This window comes from Podarcis liolepis, assembly GCF_965112155.1.
Source record: "Podarcis liolepis genome assembly, chromosome: 2".
NCBI lineage: Eukaryota > Metazoa > Chordata > Lepidosauria > Squamata > Lacertidae > Podarcis > Podarcis liolepis.
In genome coordinates this window covers 80,542,480-80,565,732 of record NC_139555.1, presented here as the reverse complement: position 1 = coordinate 80,565,732, position 23,253 = coordinate 80,542,480, and the positions used below count along the sequence as shown (strand labels likewise).

Below are 23,253 nucleotides of genomic sequence, written 5' to 3'. Positions count from 1 at the left end.
GGAGAGCCTGCTGGACCAAGCCAATCTAGTCCAGCATCCTGTTCTCAGTGTGGTCCCCCCTATGCACGTGGGAAACCCACAAGCAGGGCCTGAGCCCAACAGCACTCTGCCCACCTAAGATGGCCAGCAACTGGTATTCCAGGAGCATTGCTGCCTCTGAACCTGGAGGTAGAACATAGCTATCATGGTTGTGCCAGAAGAAGACTTTTTGTTTGTTTATTCAAGCCTCTTAAATGACTTATTTTGAAATAGTTGGTGTCCTTAGTTTCTAATAACTTGCAAGATGTTTTATATTGACCAGACAATTTATGAGGAAATGCATCAGTTCCGTTAATGGAGGAAGATGGCTTCTGTTGCAATATGATGTTCATCTTGTGCTGTTATGTTCTTTTGCTTAATTCAGCGGATTGCTTAACTGCAGGATACAATGACTGGCTTATAAACAATTAATTTAAAAAGCGAGAATCTCATGTTCACACTTATTTATTTATTTGATCGTCTGACTTTGGAGTCTTTAGGATGCAGCAGAGATGTGCTTTAATCTTTTCATTCTTTACCCCAAAGGCTAAATGCATACATTTTAAAATAAAACAAAGGAGACCAAACACACATACAATTCCCACAATACCTCCAATGCTAAGATTTGAGAAACCCTCAACTATCATATACGTAAGTTGAGAAAGAGAAGCCAAGCTAGTACATAAGACTTAGACACTGAAATCTAGCCTTGCCGTGCCTTTTCAGTTAATTTCAGCTCCCTTCAGGTCCCAGATGCAGAACAAATACTGTTAAACACAGGAAGAAACAAATATTGATTGATATTCTGTGTTCTTTTTTTTTATCAGGTTGCTGAGGGAATGGTCAAAGCTTGATGTTCTTCAGGCACTGAATCCAAATGCAAACATGACTATTCTCAATGGAAATGCAGAGTCTAGTGCTGCCTTCTGCCTGTGGATGCTACTTGCACAAAAGACTCCAACTTCATTGTGCTGGAAGTGATCTAAGTGAGCCTTGGGACGCCGGGAGTTGCGCTCTTGCCTCAGCTTCCATGCAGCACTTGGACCCCTTGTGGTAAGAATGATTTACTCATCACAAAATTGTTTACATTGTCAGAATCAATGGACTAGATCTTTTCCATCTCTGAGGTAAACAAGAATGGTTGAAATATTTCATAAAGTAAACTTTTAGAGGTACTTATATTACTGTTTGGAATGATTTAATATATTAAAAAAACCACCCTCTCCCTGCCTCACCCACCATCAGGACAAGTTTTGGAAAGCATGTTGTTGTTGTTGTTTAGTCGTTTAGTCGTGTCCAACTCTTCGTGACCCCATGGACCAGAGCACGCTAGGCACTTCTGTCTTCCACTGCCTCCCACAATTTGGTCAAACTCATGCTGGTAGCCTCGAGAACACTATCCAACCATCTCGTCCTCTGTCGTCCCCTTCTCCTTGTGCCCTCCATCTTTCCCAACATCAGGGTCTTTTCCAGGGAGTCTTCTCTTCTCATGAGGTGGCCAAAGTACTGGAGCCTCAGCTTCACAATCTGTCCTTCCAGTGAGCACTCAGGGCTGATTTCCTTCAGAATGGGTATGTTTGATCTTCTTGGAAAGCATGTTGGGCAGGTCTATTCCAATGAAAGCCATTTCATTCCTGGATAATGCCTGCACCATGAGGTGCCTTTCTGTAATGGAAGCAAAAGAAACAGAAAATATTGTACTGACCCAATCTGCCTTTGCCCCCTCAGTGTTTCATTACTGTTCTCTTCCATGAAATTAGTCTCCTACGCACTACCAGAGCTGGTGTCGGCACTTGGCATCCTGGGGCATCTGCTTATACCTGCCCTGTCCCTATTTCCCTTTTTTTCTTTTCCTGCAAGCAGCACCAGGCAACTGGATCTAGCCATGCTTTAATTTCCCACAATGCTTCCTAGCACCCCAGCCAGGGCCCACCACTCCCAAAGAGGAGGCTGACCAATTTGCCTAGGAATGCCCACCCCTCAAACCCCCCAGCTGACCCTCCCCTCCATAAGTCTGGAAAAGAAGATGCAGCAGCAAGGAATGGAAGGAATTGTTAACCGTGAATTTCTATTCCCAGAGACTCCTGAAGGACAGCAGTGATACCTGAAGGTAAGCAATGCCATTACATATGAACCAGTAAACAACAGGCAGAAAACTTCGGTTGAGGGGAGGGTTCTAATCTAGCCATATGCTTGAAGTCCTGCCTTTCCCTCTCTTAGTTTAAAAATTCAGAGTGGAGACAGGGAGGCAGGAGTAAGAAGGATGAAGGGGGAATGGAGAATGGTGGATCTGTTCCTGACTGTCAGATTGTACTCTGGGAAATGTTAAAGTAATCCACTGGGCACAAGTGCATCCAAGGAGCATTTCTGTCACATCTCTCTCTGACAGCTGCTTGAGAGAGACAATATGGATCACAGTGTCCACTATATTTGAGAAGAAGAGTTTCATTTACTTATTGATTAAAATTAAGTGAGTTGAACAATCGACAGGCAGTCCGACACTCATCTAATAATTCCAAACAAATACTAATGAACAAAAGGAAAGAGCTGCTTTATTTATAAATAACTATCCACATATTCTTAGAATATATAAAATAGGCACATTAGTGCAACAGATTCTAATCACTCCAAGGTGAAAAGAAGAAGAAAGCACTAAATCTTGCTCGTGTTTCTTGTGCAGCTTTTTCCTATCAAGGACACTTGTCCCTGTTTGAGGCTCCCTACAATAGAGGCAGAGGTCTGTCTCCAATGTTAGCCAAGTTCAGAGCTGACCTATTGTAATGAATGGACATTATTTGTTGTTGTTTAGTCATGTCCGACTCTTCGTGACCCCATGGACCAGAGCACGCCAGGCACTCCTGTCTTCCACTGCCTCCTGCAGTTTGGTCAAACTCATGCTGGTAGCTTCGAGAACACTATCCAAGCATCTTGTTCTCTGTCGTCCCCTTCTCCTTGTGCCCTCCATCTTTCCCAACATCAGGGTCTTTTCCAGGGAGTCTTCTCATGAGGTGGCCAAAGTATTGGAGCCTGAGCTTCAGGAACTGTCCTTCCAGTGAGCACTCAGGGCTGATTTCCTTAAGAATGGACAGGTTTGATCTTCTTGCAGTCCATGGGACCCTCAAGAGTCTCCTCCAGCACCATAATTCAAAAGCATCAATTCTTCAGCGATCAGCCTTCTTTATGGTCCAGCTCTCACTTCCATACATCACTAGGACATTATTTAGATCCATTCATTTCAATGGCTCTATGCCAAGTAGAACTTACCTGGGCACAACTCAGATAGACTAGGGATTGGCAGGAGCTGGATATGAATCTACTGGTATATTTCTGGTTCCTCTGCAAAAATTTCTGACTCTCAGCTATTTAAGAATAACAATTGCTGAAATGAAGAAAGGTAATCAGGAGCAGAAGTGTGTGTGTGTTCTACAGATCAGTTTCATTTGTTGTGAGACATTAGTGTTACATGCAGTGTTTGGTTAGGGAGAGGGGGAAAGAGGGGGAGGGGGAATGGTAAGTGGGGTGGAGTTGGGTGGTTATGCTTCCATTTAGTGTATGTGTGGGGTTTTGTGTCAGCATTACTTGTATGGGTACTCTTACTATTCACTTGTTTTATTTCCTTGGTGGTTAGAGAGGTTGTGGGTGGCTTAGGCCGGGTGTGGTTGGTTGAGGAGCAGACTTTTTGCAAAAGGAGGGCTGTGAGTTCAGTTCAGTTCTGCTACAGAAAACCAATTCCTGTGCTTAGAATGTGCTCAGAGACACCCTTTGATACAATTCTCACTGTATTGTCAATGTTAACTAATGCATGCGTAGGCAAACTAAGGCCCAGGGACCGGATCTGGGCCAATTGCCTTCTAAATCCAGCCCACGGACGGTCTGGGAATCAGCGTGTTTTTACATGAGTAGAATGTGTCCTTTTATTTAAAATGTATCTCTGGGTTATTTGTGGGGCCTGCCTGGTGTTTTTACATGAGTAGAATGTGCGCTTTTATTTAAAATGCATCTCTGGGTTATTTGTGGGACATAGGAATTTGTTCATTCCCCCCTCCCCCCCAGAATATAGTCTGGCCCCCCCACAAGGTCTGAGGGACAGTGGACCGGCCCCCTGCTGAAAAAGTTTGCTGACCCCTGAACAATGCATCCCATCAGCACAAAGATGTTCCAGGGAGTTAGGGAATCCCTAAAACACGTTTAAGCAGGGACGAGAGGCAGAGAAATGAGCTGAAATCCTTGTGTGGATGGAACACTCAGAGTTCCATGACTTTTGCACCTGGCTCTGCCTGATGGATCTGGGGTTCTAGTAAACAACAACAACAACAACAATCCCAAGGTGGATCCAAGAAGCCCAAAGTCAGCCCACCCAACCATCCTAGATAAAGCTTCCCTTGGGGTTAGTTCACAAATCAGTTTTGTGTATATATATATATATCCGTAAGCTTTTAATTCATCTGTAGCAACCCCTCAAAGCTAAGAAATCTCACTGGATTAAGTCAGCCTAGCTGTGCAATGAGTAAGACGTCCAAAGTCTAGAGTTTGATCCTGAAGTGAAGAAGAAGATTAGCATTTTTCTATAGAGCACAATACAATTGGGATAGCTATCTGAAATACAATTCTTATTAATGAGGGCAGTCCATGTGTAAAGGGGTCATCAAGTATACAATAATATTTTCTCTATGAACTTTAAAGTGAGCAGCTTGTGCTTGTACTAATTTTTATTGATATGCAAGAGTTTCTTCCCCCAACTCTGTTAAGCTCCTGTTAACACCCATGGCTTCCTGACCCACTAACTGAGAGATATATTGATCCTTTTTGTATTGTGATCTATTTTTTTAAAAGGCAATCTTCTTCAGAGGTTCAAGATTAAGCTCTAGACTTGCACGCCTCGCTAATCACACAGCTAGTCCAACTAAATCCAGTGAGATTTGTCAGAGTTGTAGAGTTTGCCTCAGATAAGCTTTGATACAGACCCTTTGGCTGTTTCTGCCTAGAGCTTTTTTTCAGCGGCTTAATCAAACTCAAATGATCTCAGAAGCTCCCGCCAGTGGTACAGTTTAATGACTGCTCCATATTCTAAGGAGTAGCTCTGCTGCCTTAAGAGATCAACTAAAGGACAGGTTTCAGATTCAGAGTCTGCTGTATAAGCCTCCTACAGTTCTGGATGGGATTTTAATTGCAACCCTGCTTCCTTTAGAACTGGCAAAATAATGTCATCACAGCTGTAGGGCAAGAAGAAGAGAAGCAAAAATATTGGCTGGATATTCGCTTTCCTGTAGCGAGAGAGACTTATTTCATATCTTGCTTTTTATAAATTGGTAGATATCGGGCCTTTGTACCTTTCAGACATTCCCTCATGGTATGAATTGAGCCACATTCACACCACATAGTTAAAGCACTATGAGATTACTTTAAACAGTCAGGGCTTCCCCCAAAGAACTCTGGTTAAATTTGGTTAAATTAATATAATATAATATAATTTAGATTTACATATATAATTTAAATTAATTTTGGTTAAATTAATATAACTTAATTTATATGTGTTCATAATTGCATAGAAATCATTAAAATGATCGTCAAGTACTTGCAGTTATATTATATATTTATTTGGCATTCCCTGACATTTTCAGAAGGTAAAATTAAAATTCTTTGGTTTTCTGAAAGCAGTTTATGTGCTTTTTCTTCACACGTAGACTTACCAAGCTAAATGTTGTCCAGTCACACACAAAAATAACAGCAGATTTGAATTCCTCACACCCCAAAACATATTTTAAAGACCCCTCACCGAAGAAATGTGCAAAAATTAAGTTAACCTGAAGCAACACCTTAACCTGAAGCAACACTTTAGCTAATGGGGCCTTCTGCTGCTGCCGTGGCGCCTGAGCATGATTTCTGTTCTCATCCTGAAGCAAAGTTCTTAACCTGAAGCACTATTTCTGGGTTAGCGGAGTCTGTAACCTGAAGTGTATGTAACCTGAGGTACCACTGTATTTGCATTTCTTTAGAAATGCCGAGGTTGGTCTAGGTTTAGACACAACTTAGCACTTTAACAGACAGCCAAAGTCCACTCCTCCTGCATTAGATCTCCAGGGAAACGGTCAGCCTCTTCATATACTTACCGGTACTCAGCAGTACCTCTCAAGTCTAGAGAACATAATGTACAAATAAATTGCAGATAACAATTTCAGGTATTGATTTATGTTTTACTTTTTTGCAGAATAAACCGATGTTAAGTAAACAACGTGGTATTTTTAGGCTTGGATGAAATGGAGCTACTTATCTCACAGGACAAAACATTTCTTTCAAGTGAAGGTTAAAAAGGACAAATGTTTCTGGAGAGAGAGTTAGCACAACTGTTGCCAAAGCTTCTTTTCAAATAGACAACACGGTGGCAGTTGCTCAGCCCTCCTAAAAATCAGTAAGACTTTTCATTATAAGAATTGGGGTGATTACAGTTCTTATTATTATCTCAAAGCAGATTTCTCTCTCTCTCTTAGCCCATCTCATAGACTTCTCCTGTATCCTCCTAGCAGCAGCTCATGCTGTCTCTGCGCCTTGTGCAATATCTATGCAATGACTCTGACCCCTGAGCATCCTTGACACAACCTTTTGAGTGATGGATCCACATTGATAGAGGGCCCTAGAGAACCCTGGCTTATTCATGGGCTGACGTAGCAAAGGGTCAGAGTTGTGAGCGCTTGTCTTCTTTAGACATAGCATACCAATTAAATCCATTTCTGTATTACCAGAAGAGAATAATTTGCATGCAAGAGGTAAGAAATCTAGTTTGGCGACAAGACTCACATGCTTTTTTTAGAAATGTGCTCTCCATCCTAGAAAAAAAGCAGAAGAAATTAAACATGGGGAAGAAGATTGACCTTTGCAGGTCAATTTTTAACCTAGTAAAAGTGCATAAATCTTTCTTTGCAACAGAAAGGGAGAAACTGCACTAAAACGTATAAAATTCCAATTTGTTCATTATTATGGTATTAAGTCACAGAATATAAATTATTATTCTTAATTACTCACCCTTTATCCAAAGGTCCCAGGGCAGGTTACATTTTTTTAAAAAATCATTAATATGAAAACACAATTTTAAGAACAGCTTAAACCAATTTAACTTAATAAGATAAATAAATAAATAACCCAACAAGAATAACAGATGTTGAAAAACCTCTGTGCTCCTTGTTAGAAGTAGCTTGTTGAGTGGGTTTCTGTTGCTCAAGAAGAGGGAGCAGGCCAAGGCAATTGTGGTGGGATGATGATGAAGAGGTAGCAGGGTTTCGTGAACAGCAAGAGACAGCAGCAGAGAGCAGTCCAGAATCAGAGGCAGAAGTGGAGGCTGGAGAGGTTGGGGGGAGGAAAGAGGCAGAGATGAGGCAGGCTGCTGAAGAAGCCAGGGGGTCTCCCACTTCTACTTCACCCAGCTCCCCTCCCTGCTGGTCTCCCAGAACCAGTAGAGGTATGAAGAGGGCGAGGCAAAGACAGAGAAGGCATCAGAGTCTCAGATTGCTTGGGAAAGAACTGGGGAAGGAGGAGACTTAGGTAGCTGTGAGAAGGCAGGGTCCTTCAGTCCTTGCAGCTGCCTCACTGGGGCAAGACCTACTGTGTTCACAATGCCTGGCCTCCTGAGCTATTCCTATTTCTTTGAAAAAAGAGAGTTGACTTCATTGACACCGTGTGAATTATTGCTGACCTGCTCCTGACACTCACCTTGACAGAAGCATGCAGTTGCACTGGCAGGAGCGCCAGATTGGCTCCACTGGTGTGTTTGCATCATGCTACCCTCCCTGTCACCTGACTCCACCTGACTAACCAGTAAGCAAGTGTAGTGGTTCCATCCCACCCCAATGGGCTGCTTCAGTTCCTTGCAGAGCTCAAGCAAGCACAGTCTTCCATTTGCTTTTTCAATGAGTGGCTGATCAGATGAAGCTGTATTCTACTGGCTTCATCAACCTCAGCGTCACCCTCCCCTTCGCCAACTAATTACTAGGAGTGTTTTGCAGTCATTCTAACTCTGCTAACCCTTCTCTGTTCAAACCTCTCAATCTCACAACACTGGCTGAAATAATGTTTTAGCTGTAATTGTTTTTCGGTGTTTTTCACATTGCAAGCGATCGGACAAGATGACCGTCAGGATCCCTTCCAACTCCCTGATTTTATGATACTAACTGTTTTTAGAATGTTTTAGAACACATTAAAAAATGAACGTTTTTCCTGCTCTGGGCTTCTTTAAGAGGAAGGGCAGAATATAAATTCGACTAATAAATGACCCCAGGATCAAATTCTTTGAAGACTAGTGGCTTCCTAGAATCTCAGGTACTGGTCTTTTACAGCCTTGCTGCCCATTTTGCTGGAGATACTGAAACTGGGATTTCAGCATCCAAGACATGTACTCTGGTGCTGATAAATGAACAACTTACAACCCCAGTAGTTTTCTCCCCCAAATCAGGCATCAAGACAGGGGTAGCCACCATAGTGATCTCAAAAAGTGGACTATAGTTCCTATCATCCCTGACCATTGGCTAACGTGAATGGGGATTTTAGTCCATACTCTGTAGATGATCTAGCCCAATATTGTATTCTCTGATCAGCAATGGCTCCCCAAGACCCTAGGTTGATGATCCATTTCTTTTCACCTCCACACTGCCTGCTTCCTCTTTCTCATTCAAAACCAAAAGTGTGCGCTGCACAATTCCAAATGGTGAAGGTGTGTATGCGTGCACACACACACATTATTCCTCCGTCCCCTTAATGTGCCGTAGGCCTCTGAAATGCCAGTCAAGGTGCTAATCCCAAAATGAAAATCTAGAGGAAGTGAGAAAAGCCTTGAATGAATATTTTACCATTTAAGAAGTGATGACAGAGGCAAAAACGGAATGCAAAAGGGATACCTCTAGGGAGGTCAGATGGGAGCAAGGACGGATGCTATAGAGCAGAATTTCCCCCATTTATCATTAAAAAGGGGCCAAAATGAATAAAGTAAACAGTATAAAGCAGTCTGCATTGCTTGTTTTGGAACATATAATGTCATTGATTTGCAGAAAAAGGCATGTTCATATACCTTTTTTTAAATTACATTTCCATTCTGCTCTTCCTCCAAGGAGCCTAGGCTGGCAGCTATCATTATCCTCCTTCCACATTGCATCCTCGTAACAGTAACGCAGTGAGATGGGTCAGGCTATGCGATGGTGACTGCTTGTCTCTCCCCCCCCCCCAATCACCCAGCAAGCACTGTGCCCAAATGGGGATTTGCTGGTTGCTGAGTATGTTTGTCAAAGTCTTTTACACAATTTTAAACATTTGTATGGATTTTATGTCGGTTCAGGGTCACATAAGGACACAAGGAGACCCCTCTGGATTAGGCCAATAGCCCATCTGGTCCTGTTGTCACAGTGGCCAGCCAAAAACTGTGGGAAGCCTCAAAGTAGGACCGGAACACACTCTCCCCTCCTGTGGTTTTCAGAAGCATTGCCTCCACCATGACCGGTAGCCATTGAGAGACTTATCCTCCATGAATTTGCCTAATCTACTTTTAAAGTCATCCAGATTGTTAGCTATCACAGCCTCCTGTGGGAGTGAGTTCCATAGTTTTAATATGTACTGCATGAATAGGTTCTTGTTTCTGTCTGTCCTGAATCTGTCCTGAATCATTCACTTCATTGGGTGTCTATGAGTTCTAGTGTTTTCAGAGAGGAAGAACTATTCTCTATCCACTTTCTCGATGCAAGGCATAATTTTCTAAGCTTATTTCATGTCACCTCTTACTTGTCTTTTCTATAAACTATCAAGTCCAAATGTGGCAACCTTTCTTCACAGGGTCTTTGCTTGCTCCATCTCCTTGATAATTCTGGTTGTATTAACCGCTTTCAATTTTAACCTGAGGATTGCCATTTGTTCAGTTTTAACTTTTTAAAATTTTTATTTCGGGATTTTTACGTACATTATATTATCTCCTTCCAATTTTTAAATTTCCCGTACAACCCCCCCCCCCGCAATATTCTTTGGAAGGATTCAAACAATTATCCTCAGCCACAGGCATAGCGTCTTTAGTTTCCACCGAATGTCTTTTGTTCCAGTAGTTTCTATCCATTGAAGATAGGAGTTCCATCTGTTACTTATCGTGGTGGACTTGAACCTTCCACGTTGTTTCCTGTGACATTACTACGACAATGTCCGACTGTTGTTCAGTTTTAACTTTAATTTATTTGGATTAATTTTGGGATGCATTTTAATCAATTGCTTGCTTGTTTTTATGCATATTGTATTACTTATATGTTAGCCGCTCTGAGCCCGGCTCCGGCCAGGGAGGATGGGGTTCAAATAAATAAATAAATTATTATTATTATTATTATTATTATTATTATTATTATTATTATTAACATTTTCCAACTCTGCAATATCCGTTTTTTCAGGTGAGGTGACCAGAATCGCACACAGTACAGTGGTACCTCAGGTTACATGCGCTTCAGGTTGCATACACTTCAGGTTACAGACTCCGCTAACCCAGAAATAGTGCTTCAGGTTAAGAACTTTGCTTCAGGACAATAACGGAAATCGTGCTCCGGCAGCGCGGCGGCAGCAAGAGGCCCCCATTAGCTAAAGTGGTGCTTCAGGTTAAGAACAGTTTCAGGTTAAGAACGGACCTCCGGAACGAATTAAGTACTTAACCCGAGGTACCACTGTATTCCAAATGCAGCTGCGCCAATATTTGTATAACACAATGAGTTACATTTCATTGTAACCCATAACTGTATAAAGTCTGGAGAACCCAGTTTGGAAATCACAGTGTAAGAAGCAGTACTGCCAATCTCCCATCCCTTTGGATTTACATGTGAAAGAAGGAGCCTTTGATCAGCCGGCTAGCCTCACATTGTTCTATGGAGAAAGAATAAGAAAGGAAAGACAGCCTCTTTTATATTGCTGACAGCCGCTCCTAAAACGACACTGGTCCTTCAGCAATGCTCAGTGTTTAAAATGTCACTATTCTTTGGTAGTAAAAATGACAACACAGCATTTTTTTGCAGAATGATATTGTTTTTTTTTTTTTTTTTAAATATTTTATTAAGGATTTTCTTGTTTTACAGAAGTGTAGTGCCTCATATATATTTTTCCCCATGTAACATTTTTACAAATCCGTTTCATTTGTTGAGGCATTAGGGGGAGAAGAAAATAAAAATAAAAATAAAAAAGGAGAGAAAAAAGAGAGGGGGGTGGAGAGAGAAACTCTACATACATTAAACATAATAGAAACACCGCAGAATGATATTGTTGCAAGTCAACATTTCATGTAGCAGGAATTCAGGACCTTGAATAAGTTGGCAGACCAAGCTATGGCTGCATACGCATCAAATGTATGAAGCACATTTTCCACCCAAAGAGTCCTGGGAACTGTAGTTTGTTAAGAATTATGGGAATGGTAGCTCTGTGAGGGGCAAACTACAGTCCCCAGGATTCTTTCAGCAGGGGCAGATGTGCTTTAAATGTAGGGTGTTTTTGCAATCAAATCAGGATGAATTCTCAGTAAAGAAGCTGTCTGGGGAAACTGTCAGTCTTCTGAGTGGCACTGGCTGCAATGGGGAGTACAAGCCAGTGCTGCAAGTTTCCAAGTGGCTACCAGGCTAGCAAATGTGCTTTAAATGTATAGTACACCCACCCACCCTGAGAGACAAGCTGAAGTGAGGAAAGAACAGGAAGTCAAAAATAGCACTCTCAAATTCTGTCCTATCTGGTCCTGCCAGCATTATAGGACCATCACAAACCTAGTTACTTGGTTTGGCAAAGAACCAAGGTGGGCAGCTCCCACATGAGACAGAATTTGGGAGCACAGATGAGTGTTACAGACTGTCTTGTTCTTAAAATGTATTGGCAGCCCCTCCTGACTAGCTCCTTTGGGAGCAACAAATACTGTTCACCTGCTCCCATGAACAGTTTTTGATAGTTTATTAGTGTCTGCTCATTTTTTTTTTAATGTTCAACAGGATTATATATCCCAATTACAAGAGATTAAAGGCCTTTTTCTGTAGCTGTGATGGAGGAGCAAAAGGAGGCTTAGCCTTATTGATTGTTCCAGCTCATAACTAGTTCTGTCTCCCTTTGGCTTTGGACCTGTGGAGCGTGTGGCTTGGTTTCTCCTGCCCAAACATCCAAGACTGCTGCTGTGTGTCACAGCCTTGCCTCAATATGACAGGCTCTCTGGGATCAATTTGCGCTAAACACAGGGCTGATGACCTAAGGCTGAGAAAGTTGACAAATGCATTGTGGTGATGAGGCAAATGGATATCAGTGTGCAGGTAGTGTGGCAATTTACAACTGTTTGGGCTGCAGCCTTCAGGCCATGTCTAATAAGGGTGGTGGCGGAATTGGGCATATCTCAGCCAACGCTAAGCCCCTTCAAACGAGATTTATTTCCTTGGGAAAGCAATGCATAAGCTTCCTACAGCTGGATGGGAGCATTCAAATTTCCTACAGCAGTGTTGGGGGATGAGGGCCACATTGCTTTCTGGCCATCTTCTGGGGGGTGTCTCATGTCAGTGGTTGGTGGTATCAGAAGCACCAGTGGTCAGAGAAGTAAATGTGAATGGTGCTTTTGTACAGTAGGCACCCCTCTCTATTCTCCATCCAGGAGAGAAATGGAGGATATGTGGCATGATGAGGGCCTGAGAAGGGCCATAGCCAGCCCCAGAACATGAGGTTCCCCATCTCTGTCCTGTGAGTGACTTGGCTCTAGTCAGGTAGGTAGCAGTGTTGGTCTGATGCAGTCAAAACTTTTTTAAAAATTGTCCAGTAGCACCTTGGAGACCAACTAAGAAGTTCTGGGTATAAGCTTTGAGTGCTACTGGACAATTTTACAATTTCCCCCCCCCCTCTAATCACCAATTCTTGGCCTAACCTACCTGACAGGTGTGACACAAGGGTCACTTGGACCCAGGACCAGCCCATATGCTGTCCTGAGCTCCTCAAAGGAAAAGTGGGAGAGGGGCAACAGAATTAATAATGACAGTACTCCTTCGCTGAATTTTTTAAGCACTTTTATGAAACGCCAATCATAATAAACATACAAAGACTACTTCTATCTGTAAGAATATTTTTCATTTGTGGTGGGGAAGGATTAGTCTTTTTAAATTTCTCATTGCCTCGTGCTACAGGTGGTACCAGTGGCTAGCAGTGCTTTTAAACAACAGCATCCTAATAAGACTACAATCCTTTCTTCTTTCAGGTATGGAAGCACTATTGCTTGCTGCTGGAGCACATGGGAAAGATCCCAGGATTAATCCCTGACATCACCAGGTAAGGCTGAGAAAGACCCCAGAAAGCTGCTGTGTCAGTCAGTGTCAGCAGTGTTGAGCTAAATGGACCAAGGACTCTACTTCCTATGAGCTTTGGGAACTGCAGTAAAACTTCAAATTGGTGCTTACCCTCAAAACTGGCAACTTAGCACTGCTAGCTGGATCTGTGTTGATCTTCTGTGAATTTTTGTATAATGAAGACTTGGAAAGAGGCCATGAGTGTAAGGAGTAGGTCACTTTGGTCTCAGGGTTTGGATCTGAAATGTCAGGATTTCAGCCTCCTCAGGGTCTCCAGGGGAAGAAGGAATTTGTACCACACAGAATCTTAGTAGGAAATTAAGTGACTGAAAACCATCAACACAAATCATACACATTCATTTTTTATAACTGAGCATTTGGTGATGTCACAGGAGCACAATGGAAGGCAAATTGAGCTCAGATTAAATCTAGCTTTGTTTGATGTTTTGTTTCTTTATATTTTGCTGGAAGCCGCTCAGTGTGGCTGAGGTAACCCAGTCAGATGGACGGGGTATAATAAATTATTATTATTATTATTATTATTAATTGTTGTTCAGGACAATTTGTATTATTCTGGCCTTAAGACACCTGCATGCTTTTGTGCCCACAAGCATGCATGGCATCTGTCAACAGAAATGTGTAACTGCTTCAGAAGCAATCCCTGGTGCTGATTTTAAGATTGAAATTCCTAAGTACCTGATTTTCTACAGACCACCATTCCCTCTATTTCAATGCCACACTAACCAACATGATGGAGACTGTACCATCTACACTATAGGCTACGCACCCATGCAACAATTTGGGGGTCTTCTCTCTGTGACTGCTCGCTATCTCTGTATACGGTCTACCACAATCTAACCATCACAACAATAACAAAAAGCAGATTGCTCTTTCAGTAATCAGGTTCCCCTTCTTCTAGCCAGATTGTCAAATTGTCTGAGCCCCTCACTTAATAACCCAAGAATTCCACCTTGCTTTTGGTTCACAGGGCCACAGCAAATCTGGGATTCCCACAGACAACGCCTTGCCTGCATTCATGCCTGTGGCTACATTTGGTGCTTTTGCTTAACCTGCATTCTTTCCCACCACTTCCTGATCTGCTGATCTGATAAGGCCTCCTTCTCACGAAAGGTGGCTTCTACCTTGAAAATTGCACCCTGCTCGCTGCAGATCATCAGGCCACGGGAATATAAACAGATGGCCTTGCCCTGACTTAGCCCAGCCCAGATCAGATTAATTTCCTGCAGCCAGCCAGCCAGTCAGCTGGTGGCGAAAGCTACCAGGCGGGGATTAGGTTATCATTTCCAAGGCTCAGAATTAATAATGACAAATTCATTAAGAGTTCTCTCTTGGGTAAGGTTGAGAGAAATATGTGAGATTCCTGATGCTTCCTCTTTATTGCACACCATTTTTATCCTCTTTGGTTCTTGACTTTCCCCTCATTCATTTTCTTTGCCCTTGACTCTTCCTTTTTCTTCCTTTCCACAAACTGGGAGGTAATTTGCACAGAGGCGTTTTCAAAGGGCGAGTAGGTGCACATCTAAGGACCTCAGCACCCTTCACTCATTAGGGCGTTTTTAATATATGGGTAAAAAATTAAAATTGAAAGCCAAGTCTCCTAAAGGAAGTGCAAAGTATAAGCACAAAGTACAAATCTGTGCTTTTGTAAACACACAGACACGTGCCTGATGGAAGCCTTCTCCTGATGTCTTCACCCATGATATTCTTACACGCGAGTAAGAAACTTCAGCCACGTGTGAAGATCGGGCAGGTCTGCGTTTTGCGCCAGATCAGCCGGGTAACCTTCCCACGAAGCGCCCATGATCCATCCGGCCAGCAGGCACTTGCCTGTTTGTCTCACCTCCCGACCCGTATGCTTTTTCCCCGGGCAGCCTTAGTAGTGGAACCAGACGGGGCAGCGACCCTCCTCCTCCAGCCAGGCCTGCTGGCAGCTCTCTCCGGCCAGGAGAGGCGTCGCCGCTGCCCGCGCAGCCCCTGAGCATGTGGCTGAAGTGGAAGGAGCCCAGCCGATCTTGCCATCTGCAGCTCCGCGCTGCTGATCTCGGCTAAGGAGGTTGGGGGAAGCGGGCCAGAGGCGGGGGGCGGCGGCGGCGGCGGCGGAGGGCGGGGTCTTCAGGTGCTCAGCACCGTCCTTCGCTCGCTGCGAGCCAGACGCCGTTGGAGAAGTGCGAGGCGGCAGTTGGGCGGCGAGAAGTCGCGGGGAACGGATCGGGTCCCTCTGCCACGGCACCCTCGCGGAATCCTCTGCCTGCAAGCGACGCCGCCAGCCCTTCCTCGGAATCCCCTGCATGCCTGGATCCCTCGGCTGCCGGAGGAAGAGCCAGAGGCCGGCGGGCTGGAAGACCTCCGCTTTGAAGCTGCTGCACTCACCGTTGGGCAGTACTACCTCCTCCCTCCCTCCCTCCCTCCGACAGGCACGCACACATTCTAGGTTGGGCGCCCCGAGGGTCGCGCGAAGGGTCCAGAGAGGGAGAGATGCAAACGGCGACTGCCTCGATCCTCGACGTTTCAAGGACGGTGGTGATCCGCGAGGACGGCAACCATCCCCAGAATAACTACACGGGTAAGGAAAGAGCCGTCTTGGCAGCTGAGGGTCGCCTGGAAGGGGGGCGGGGAGGGGGGGTCTGCTCTGCGCTGCCTGGCGCTTGAGATGGGCGCAACGACACAAAATTGGGGGGGGGGGGGCAAGGGAAGAGGTCTTGGATTGTATGGGTGGGAAAGCCCAGCCAGGTGTGGGATCTGGGTTTGGGCAGGTACCCCGAGAGAGACAAGCCCCGCCCGCACACTTTCCCTGTAGGCATGATGAACCCCCTGAAAAGAGAAGCCCCGGGTTTCCTTTGGAAGGGCTGCTCTTCCGAGGACCTGTCATCCTTATGACTGCACGACGCTGAAGGATGGGCACTCTGCAGATGCCTCGAGGCGCTCTGGTTTGGAGCGTTGCTTGCTAAGCTCCAACCGTGGCGCCGAAACAGGTTCCGGGGCTGAGCCCTGCTTCTGTTCCGTGATGCGGAGGAGCCACCGCTCAGGCGCAAGCCATGAATGGAACAGGCTCCCGAGTTCATCTTCTGCCACCAGCGCCACTTAAAAGTTCAGAGGTGGCTGGTAGGAAAGATCTTTTCTTGAGCCCTTGGGGAACTGCTGCCTGTCAGAATACACAGTCCTGGGTTGCACTGACCAGCGGGCTGAGTCAATGCAAAGTTTGTTAGTGGTCAGGAAGATCCTTCAGAGGCTCACTCCTGAAACCCTGTGGGGGTCTTTCATCCTCAAACGGGCCTAACCAAACTCTGCAACATTTCTAAGGAGCAAATTGCTTTGCATTTGGTCCCAGGTTCAATCCCCAGCCTCTCTAGGCAACCCTGGGAAATAATTCTGGAGAGCAGCTACTGTTCTCTTGTAGCCAGTGGATGGATCAAAAGTACGACTCTGTATAAGGCAGCTCCTTTTGTTTCTATCTCATTTACCCCATCCTCATGAGACAGGCCACCTTCTTATTTTATAGACTTAGGGAGAAGTTTAGAGACAGTGAGTTGTCTGCAATACCACCTCCAGATTCACAGAGAGATCAATCAGGATGCAGATTTCAAAGGCACTCAAGGTATCCTGTGTTGTATGTATCCTGCACGACTCTTCTCCTGTGTGGGAAACATTTCCCTGCAGTGAAATAAATATTGGATTGAGCTTTTGGTGGGGGTGTTTGGAACCTATGAAGAGCCCTCCAAATCTGACATGCACGTCAGGCTGTATTTTTGGGTAACCCATATCAGATCAGAGGAGTGACTTAGGCGTAGTAAAGCAAGGTGCAGGATAATATATCTGCCTGTGCTGTAGTTTGCCCAATCCGGCTACCTGGAAGAGGAACTAGCTTCTGAATTTACCGTAAATTCAGATTTAATGAAGCTGACTTCAGGGCCAAAAATACACATTATGTGAGAAATCCATAACAGTTCTTGCTTTAAAGTGGAAGCTTTCTCCTTCCACTATTTTCCTGATCTAACCTTTTCCATCTCCGAAAAAAAAAAAAGATAACCAAGCTGCTGTTAGCCCACTGGAGGAAAGAAATTGCAGATACATCCCCCCTCTAGAGTTAAAAGCAGGTTGTTGAGTGTGATTTAGAACGAGAAAATGGTGTGTGTGTGTGTGTGTGTGTGTGTGTAAAATCATCAACACTGACACTGCTCCAGTCAAATGTGAAGCCCCCACAGCTGCTTTAATGTAAAAAAAAAGAAAGACGATGGGCAATCTAATAATAGAGTTTTCATGTAATGTCTATTTTGGCTTTAGTATACCTACAGAGGATTTTTCTCTTCCTCATCTTCAGAGGAAGCAACTTACTTTTGATTTGGGCACCCTTCAGGATATCCTAAAAATATATGCTCATCGTGATGGCATCCTAAAGTGATATACTCAATGCTAAATGTACCAGGAGAGATATTTTTTGGGGGGGGCGATTCATTGCTTTTGATAGGGGAAATCTAGGCACATCTAGGGACTCGGATGTGTGTATCTTTGGCCGGATACGACTGTTATTCAGAACTAAGGAATCACCAAGGGGCAAACTACCCAGTAAATGCATTACTTCGAAGCATGTCAGGGGTTTCCTTTTAAAAATGTAACAGTGAACATGCCCCCCCCCCATTGATTTCCATTGAGGCTATCAGGTGCAGGTAGGTAAGGATTAACTTTTCAGTCCCCAGCCACAGTCCCAATGAAAGTTGCTTTCCCTGCCCTATTGCTGTTAGCCTTAGAAAAGCTCCCATTGTTGCTCTTCCTGGATGAAAATTCCCTCTTGTGTCTACTATTTTTTTTTTAAAAAAAAGAAAACAAAACTGGCATGCTTCCAAGTGACATGTAGTTGGCCCTGATTTAACTTTGCTGCTCAGCTTGTTAGTGTCTAGAACAAATGCTGCCCATTGTCTTTTAGTAGAGGAGGCAATAAAGAGAAACCTATTTTGACTTGCTGATTTCAGCTCAGTTTGAGCAGAGCAGAATGCACATCCTTTGAAAGAGACTAAAATCGCACCCTTCACTTCCCTCTTGCTGGTGCACCACTCATTTCTGCTTCCTTTACAATTCTTACCGTAAAGAGGGAAGTGATGTCAGCTGAGGTCATGCAATAAGCTGGCCTCACGCAGAGCGAGGATTTCTCGGCAAGGACACTTTCAGTGGTCATTAGTGGAATGTGCTTGCAGACACACCGTGATACGGAGAATACGACAATAGTACGTATTGAAAGTCAATAATGAGTTCCTTTATACTTAGGAGAAAATGAAACTGACGCTGTGGTGCAGCTCTCTTGAGAAGTCATCCATTCGCGGCAGCAGTAAACTTTATTTCCTATCCCCTTGAGCTAAAGCGGAGGATTCATTGCGCTTTCCAAAATCTGGAACTGGGAGGAATGGCCTGCTGGGCAGTTCATGATGAGGATGATAAAATAAAGCAGTTTCCCTGCTTTTATTGCTATCTGGAATTTTGAGTGCAATGCTAAGCATTCACTGAACATCAAAATGAATGGGTACAGGATGTGCCAGTCCTTTTCTTTTAGCGGAAGCCATCTCAATATTTTCAGCTAAAACCAAACAAACCTTTTGCAAATGATGCTCTCCTTAATGCAGTTTCAGTTTTGAAGTAAACATTCCATCTTTTTCTGATGTTCTGAAGTCAATATGGCCACACACAAGATGGAGGTGTCAGCAGGGTCAGGGAAGCCCCCAAGTTTGCAGAACTATTTTGGGGCGAACCCCCAAAGTGAGGTGAGGAACCCCAAAAGCAGTCCAGTGAAGACTGGGTGCTGTCACTGAATGCTGACTGACAGTCAGGAGGAGATGGGAAACCATGGTGGAGAAGCAGTGGAATGGAGTACTGTGAAGGGGGGCATGGCTGGCTTGACTGGAACAACGAACAGGAGCACTCCACACGGCAATGTTTTGTTGCAGGTTCTACTTGTCATTTCATAATAGCTATTTAGCAGCTGGCGTTTGTACCATATATTTTTGAAAAGGCTCACTTGTGTTGTAGAATTGTACTGAAAATCTGTCAAGACTCTACTTAGAGCAAAGGCTATGGGAAAAGAAGGGGAGCATGTCAACATCATTTAGTTCAGAAAATTCCCTCAGCATGCTTAAGACTTATAAATGAGCTTTGCAAGATGTACATCTTTGCAAAGCTGCAAATGCATATTCTCTAACGTTAAAAGTATATATTGCTGGAGAAATCCACAGGTCCCTGATCACGTAAAAATGTAACGCTACCAAGATAGATATCTTACATTTATTTTTGCAGCCCAGATAAATATGAAGAACGGGGAAGTCTTCTGTTCCCCGTTTACAGCCCAAACGTTTGTGCCAGTGGCAGAAGTTGCCTGTCTAAATCTCTTGCTCCCAGAGCAGCAGCACTGAGTGCACCTGTCTTTCACGTCCTTCTTTTCACTTGTATGTTTTGTTGCAAGGCTATTAGAAATGTAATCTACTTTGCTCACATAAAGCCTGATTCTGTGGGCTTTACTTTACTATTTATGGTACAGTAATGGACCACCAAGGGAGCCGTACACTAAGAAGAACGGCCTGTTCCAGGTTGGCTGCCTCACTGAACCCATACAGCTTATCAGTCAAAGGTGCTGGGAGGCTGGCAGTTGAAGCGACAGAGTGATCTGTATGAAAAGTGGCATCTCTCTCTTATGTTGCTGTTCTGCCCTCACTTACGAAACTATTCAAACAGAAATGCACAGTGGTGGGCACGCTTCCCTCTCCCAACAAATGTCACACACCCCTTAAATATATTGCGGCGTCAGGAGAGTGCAGTCCATAGCTCTTCCTGCCAGCTGCCTCAAAATTCCTCTAAGAAAATGGCTGCCCTTCTGCTTGTCAGCCCTTTGAAACAGCTTACATTGGTGGTCATAGATCATGTGTGTCTGTGTATCAGGGGGTGGTTTGTGCAATGCACCATGCTTTTCTAGAAGGAATTGTTGCTGGTTGTAGTTAAGTAGCCTACTGCAGGGCTGTGACGACAGTCCATAATGTTCCGCTCATACAACTTCTTCAAGGGATGAGAAGTTCAGATGTGCTGCTTTTACCAAGCATTGGTGTCCTAGAAAATGGGGTTATGGCATATTGTAGTGTTTGGGTTTATTTACCAGTATACAGGTTGAACTCCAAAAACAGCCAACTTCGTTACCTCACATCAGAGCTTTTTATTATATTCTAGAGGATGGTAAACATCAGGCCAGGGTGTGTGTGAAATGAGGTCCCCCAGGCTTGACCCTTAGGACTCTACCCAGATCATACACCCTCTCTCTAGGCTTCTGGCATTTCTTCACACACTAGGCATTTTTGTCTGTGTCTGGCCCTGCTCACCATTGGTGTGTGGCTCTCAGAAGCTTACCCAGAAGGGATTGCGGCCCCCGGGCCCTACTGCTTGTAATGTTTATATTTTACTTTCATGCATTGCTGTAAGTCGTCTTCAGACCTTTGTAATGGAAGGCAATAAATCAAGTAATAAAAATGAAAGGCATTCAGCATTCCAGAATGTTCTTTATGGACAGCCTCTAATAGTGCAGCAATAAAATTGCTAGCACATTTGCAAAGCTAAGCAGGGTCCAGTATGGTTTTGAATTGGATGGGTGACCGTGTGTAGAATTGCAGGGGGTTGGACTAGATGACACTTGGGGTCCCAACTCTACAGTTATATGGTTCTATGATTCTTAATCTCTTTGTCTTTCTCTCTCTTGTCATATGTACACACCTATGGAGACCTATATTGCATCAAAGTTACCTAGGGAGAAAACTATGCCCGCCTGCTCCCTCTTCTGATCAGCTTTCCCTATTCAGAACATTCCTAAGTGGTCTTGCATCAAGAGGCAGTCTTCTAACAATTATCTCCAATGGAGACCCATTGCCAGAATACCCCGGGCTATTAACACTCCTTTGTCAAGTTCAAGACTATGTCCCCTGCATATTGACATGGGTAGTCAGTGTGGTTTCCTCCAAATTTTGTTGGGGAAGCACCATGTTGCCTTAAGGCAATCCACAGTGATGGCTCAGTCCATGGGAATTGGATTGTAAAAACCAATAGCAATGAACTGTCATGAGGAATTTGAAAAAAACTGTATGCAGGGAGTGGGCTGGGCCCTCTGATTTCCCTTGCCAAATACAGTTATGGCATCTAGTCAAGATAGATGCTCAAATCTCTTTGTCATAAAACGATAGAAGAAATCATGTCAAGATTGAGAGCACACTTAGAAATTCAGCTTCTCTTTGCTCAGGGGCTGGGTGAACAGACAGATTATCCTGGAGTGGACTTATTATTTGGAAAGACCTGCAGAGCCATAAAAATGTGCTTGTATATGAGAGGGTAGACCACACATATATCCCTGAAGTGACTACATGGGAGCTTCTCTGTGTGAAATGCTTACTGCCGATAAATAACTTCATTTACCTGAAAACCATTTATAGCAGAAATTTTACACATGTAAAACAATTTCAGAAAAGCAGATTGGACAGGAATTTAGTGAGGGGAAAGTGCGCCCATTTGCACTGTCTTAGGCTGCATTAAATGTCCCCTCCTGGCGCTGGGTTGTGCAAAAGGTCTAGAGTCCCCACTTTACGTATAGGCATAATTGTCATAGTCCTGTCATTTCTCAGATTACATTAAAGGCCATTTACCTTATGGTTGCCATTACTGCCAAGGGACCCAATTTCACTGCAAAACAATGACTGACCAAAAACTAAAAGCACAAAAAAATTGCTTCTATATTTTTGCATTAACGGGGGATTGGATGAGGTGGCCTTTTGAGGTCATTCTAGCTCCATGGTTTTACGATCACTCCCAGAAATCACCAGTCATTTAACTAGAGAACTCACAGCAGCAGGCAAAGACATTCAAATTGCCAGTCTCCAGAAGTAAAACCAGTGCTTTTTTCTGGAGTACTCAAGGGTACACAGTACCAACACCTTTTTTTTTTCTAGAAGAAAAGGCATTGGTTAAAAGCATGGCATGTACTGTAACAACTTGTGAGTACTGGCACCTTTTATTCTAGAAGAAAAACACTGAGTAAAACAATATAATATTCCCTTATAGAGGAGCTGCTTGAGTCCTGACTTTATTCCCCTCAGACACAGACCCTGGAGTGAATTAAGAGAATGTAAGTCTCAATCAGTCTTTAATTCAAGGTTCTACAATAGCCATTGATTGCTTTTTTATTAGTTAGGCAGACCAAAGGCCTGAGGTAGAAGCAGGGTAATTAATCTGGCTGGAAAACTATTAATAATTCCCAGGCACTCCCATTTTAGCCAGCATACTAATGGACACCGGAGTTCTGCATTTTGGAGCGTAACAAGAGGCCTTCTGGGGTCAGGCCAAAGGCCTTTCTAGTTCAGCATTCAGTTTCCCAGAGGCCTCTTGGGAAGCCCACAAACTGGGCATGAGAGCAATATCCCTCTCATACTATGGCTCCTCCAGTGACTGGCATTCAGAGGTATGCTACCTCTGACCCTTATGTCCATGAAGACTAGCAGCTATATTGATAGTGTTGTTCTCCATACATTTGTCTAATCCCATTTTAAAGCCGGCTGAGATGGTAGCCATCATTGCATCTAGTGGCAGAGATTTCCAAAGCTCTGCAGCGGTGTTTGTATGAAGACAGGTGAAGGGAACAAAGGGGTTTGTGATATCTTTTGAACACAGCCAAATTGGCTCTCTCTCAGGGCATAGGCTGATGTGGTGGTTGGTACTACAGAACTAGCCATAGCTCAGTGGCAGGGCATCTATGCTGTGTGTAGAAGCTCCCAGGTCCAATCCCAGTTAGGGCTGGGAGAGACTTCCTCTCTGAAACCTTGGAGAGCTGTTGCCAGTCAGTGCTGAGAGTCCTGAGCTGGACAGATCAATGGGCAGACTCAGAGTCAAAACCAAGGATGCCTTCCTA

The 23,253-nt window shown here is 44.0% G+C and overlaps 1 protein-coding gene and 1 long non-coding RNA gene across 2 annotated transcripts in view; one reads left to right on the top strand and one right to left on the bottom strand.

Annotated features, from left to right (window-relative positions):
* Positions 1-501: 501 nt before the first annotated feature.
* LOC310700252 lies at positions 502-8,138 on the bottom strand. The gene is made up of 3 exons (XR_014522534.1): positions 7,723-8,138; positions 2,078-2,122; positions 502-1,140 (listed from the first exon to the last, which is right to left on the bottom strand). It is a non-coding gene; the product is annotated as an uncharacterized lncRNA (long non-coding RNA).
* A 5,710-nt stretch (positions 8,139-13,848) lies between these two features.
* SUSD3 (sushi domain containing 3) overlaps positions 13,849-23,253 on the top strand; it is a 50,196-nt gene continuing 40,791 nt past the window's right edge. Inside the window, exon 1 of the mRNA XM_083489431.1 lies at positions 13,849-15,900. Within this exon, the coding sequence (XP_083345557.1) occupies positions 15,813-15,900 (88 nt within the window). The 5' untranslated portion in view covers positions 13,849-15,812. The remainder of the gene's footprint in view (positions 15,901-23,253) is intronic.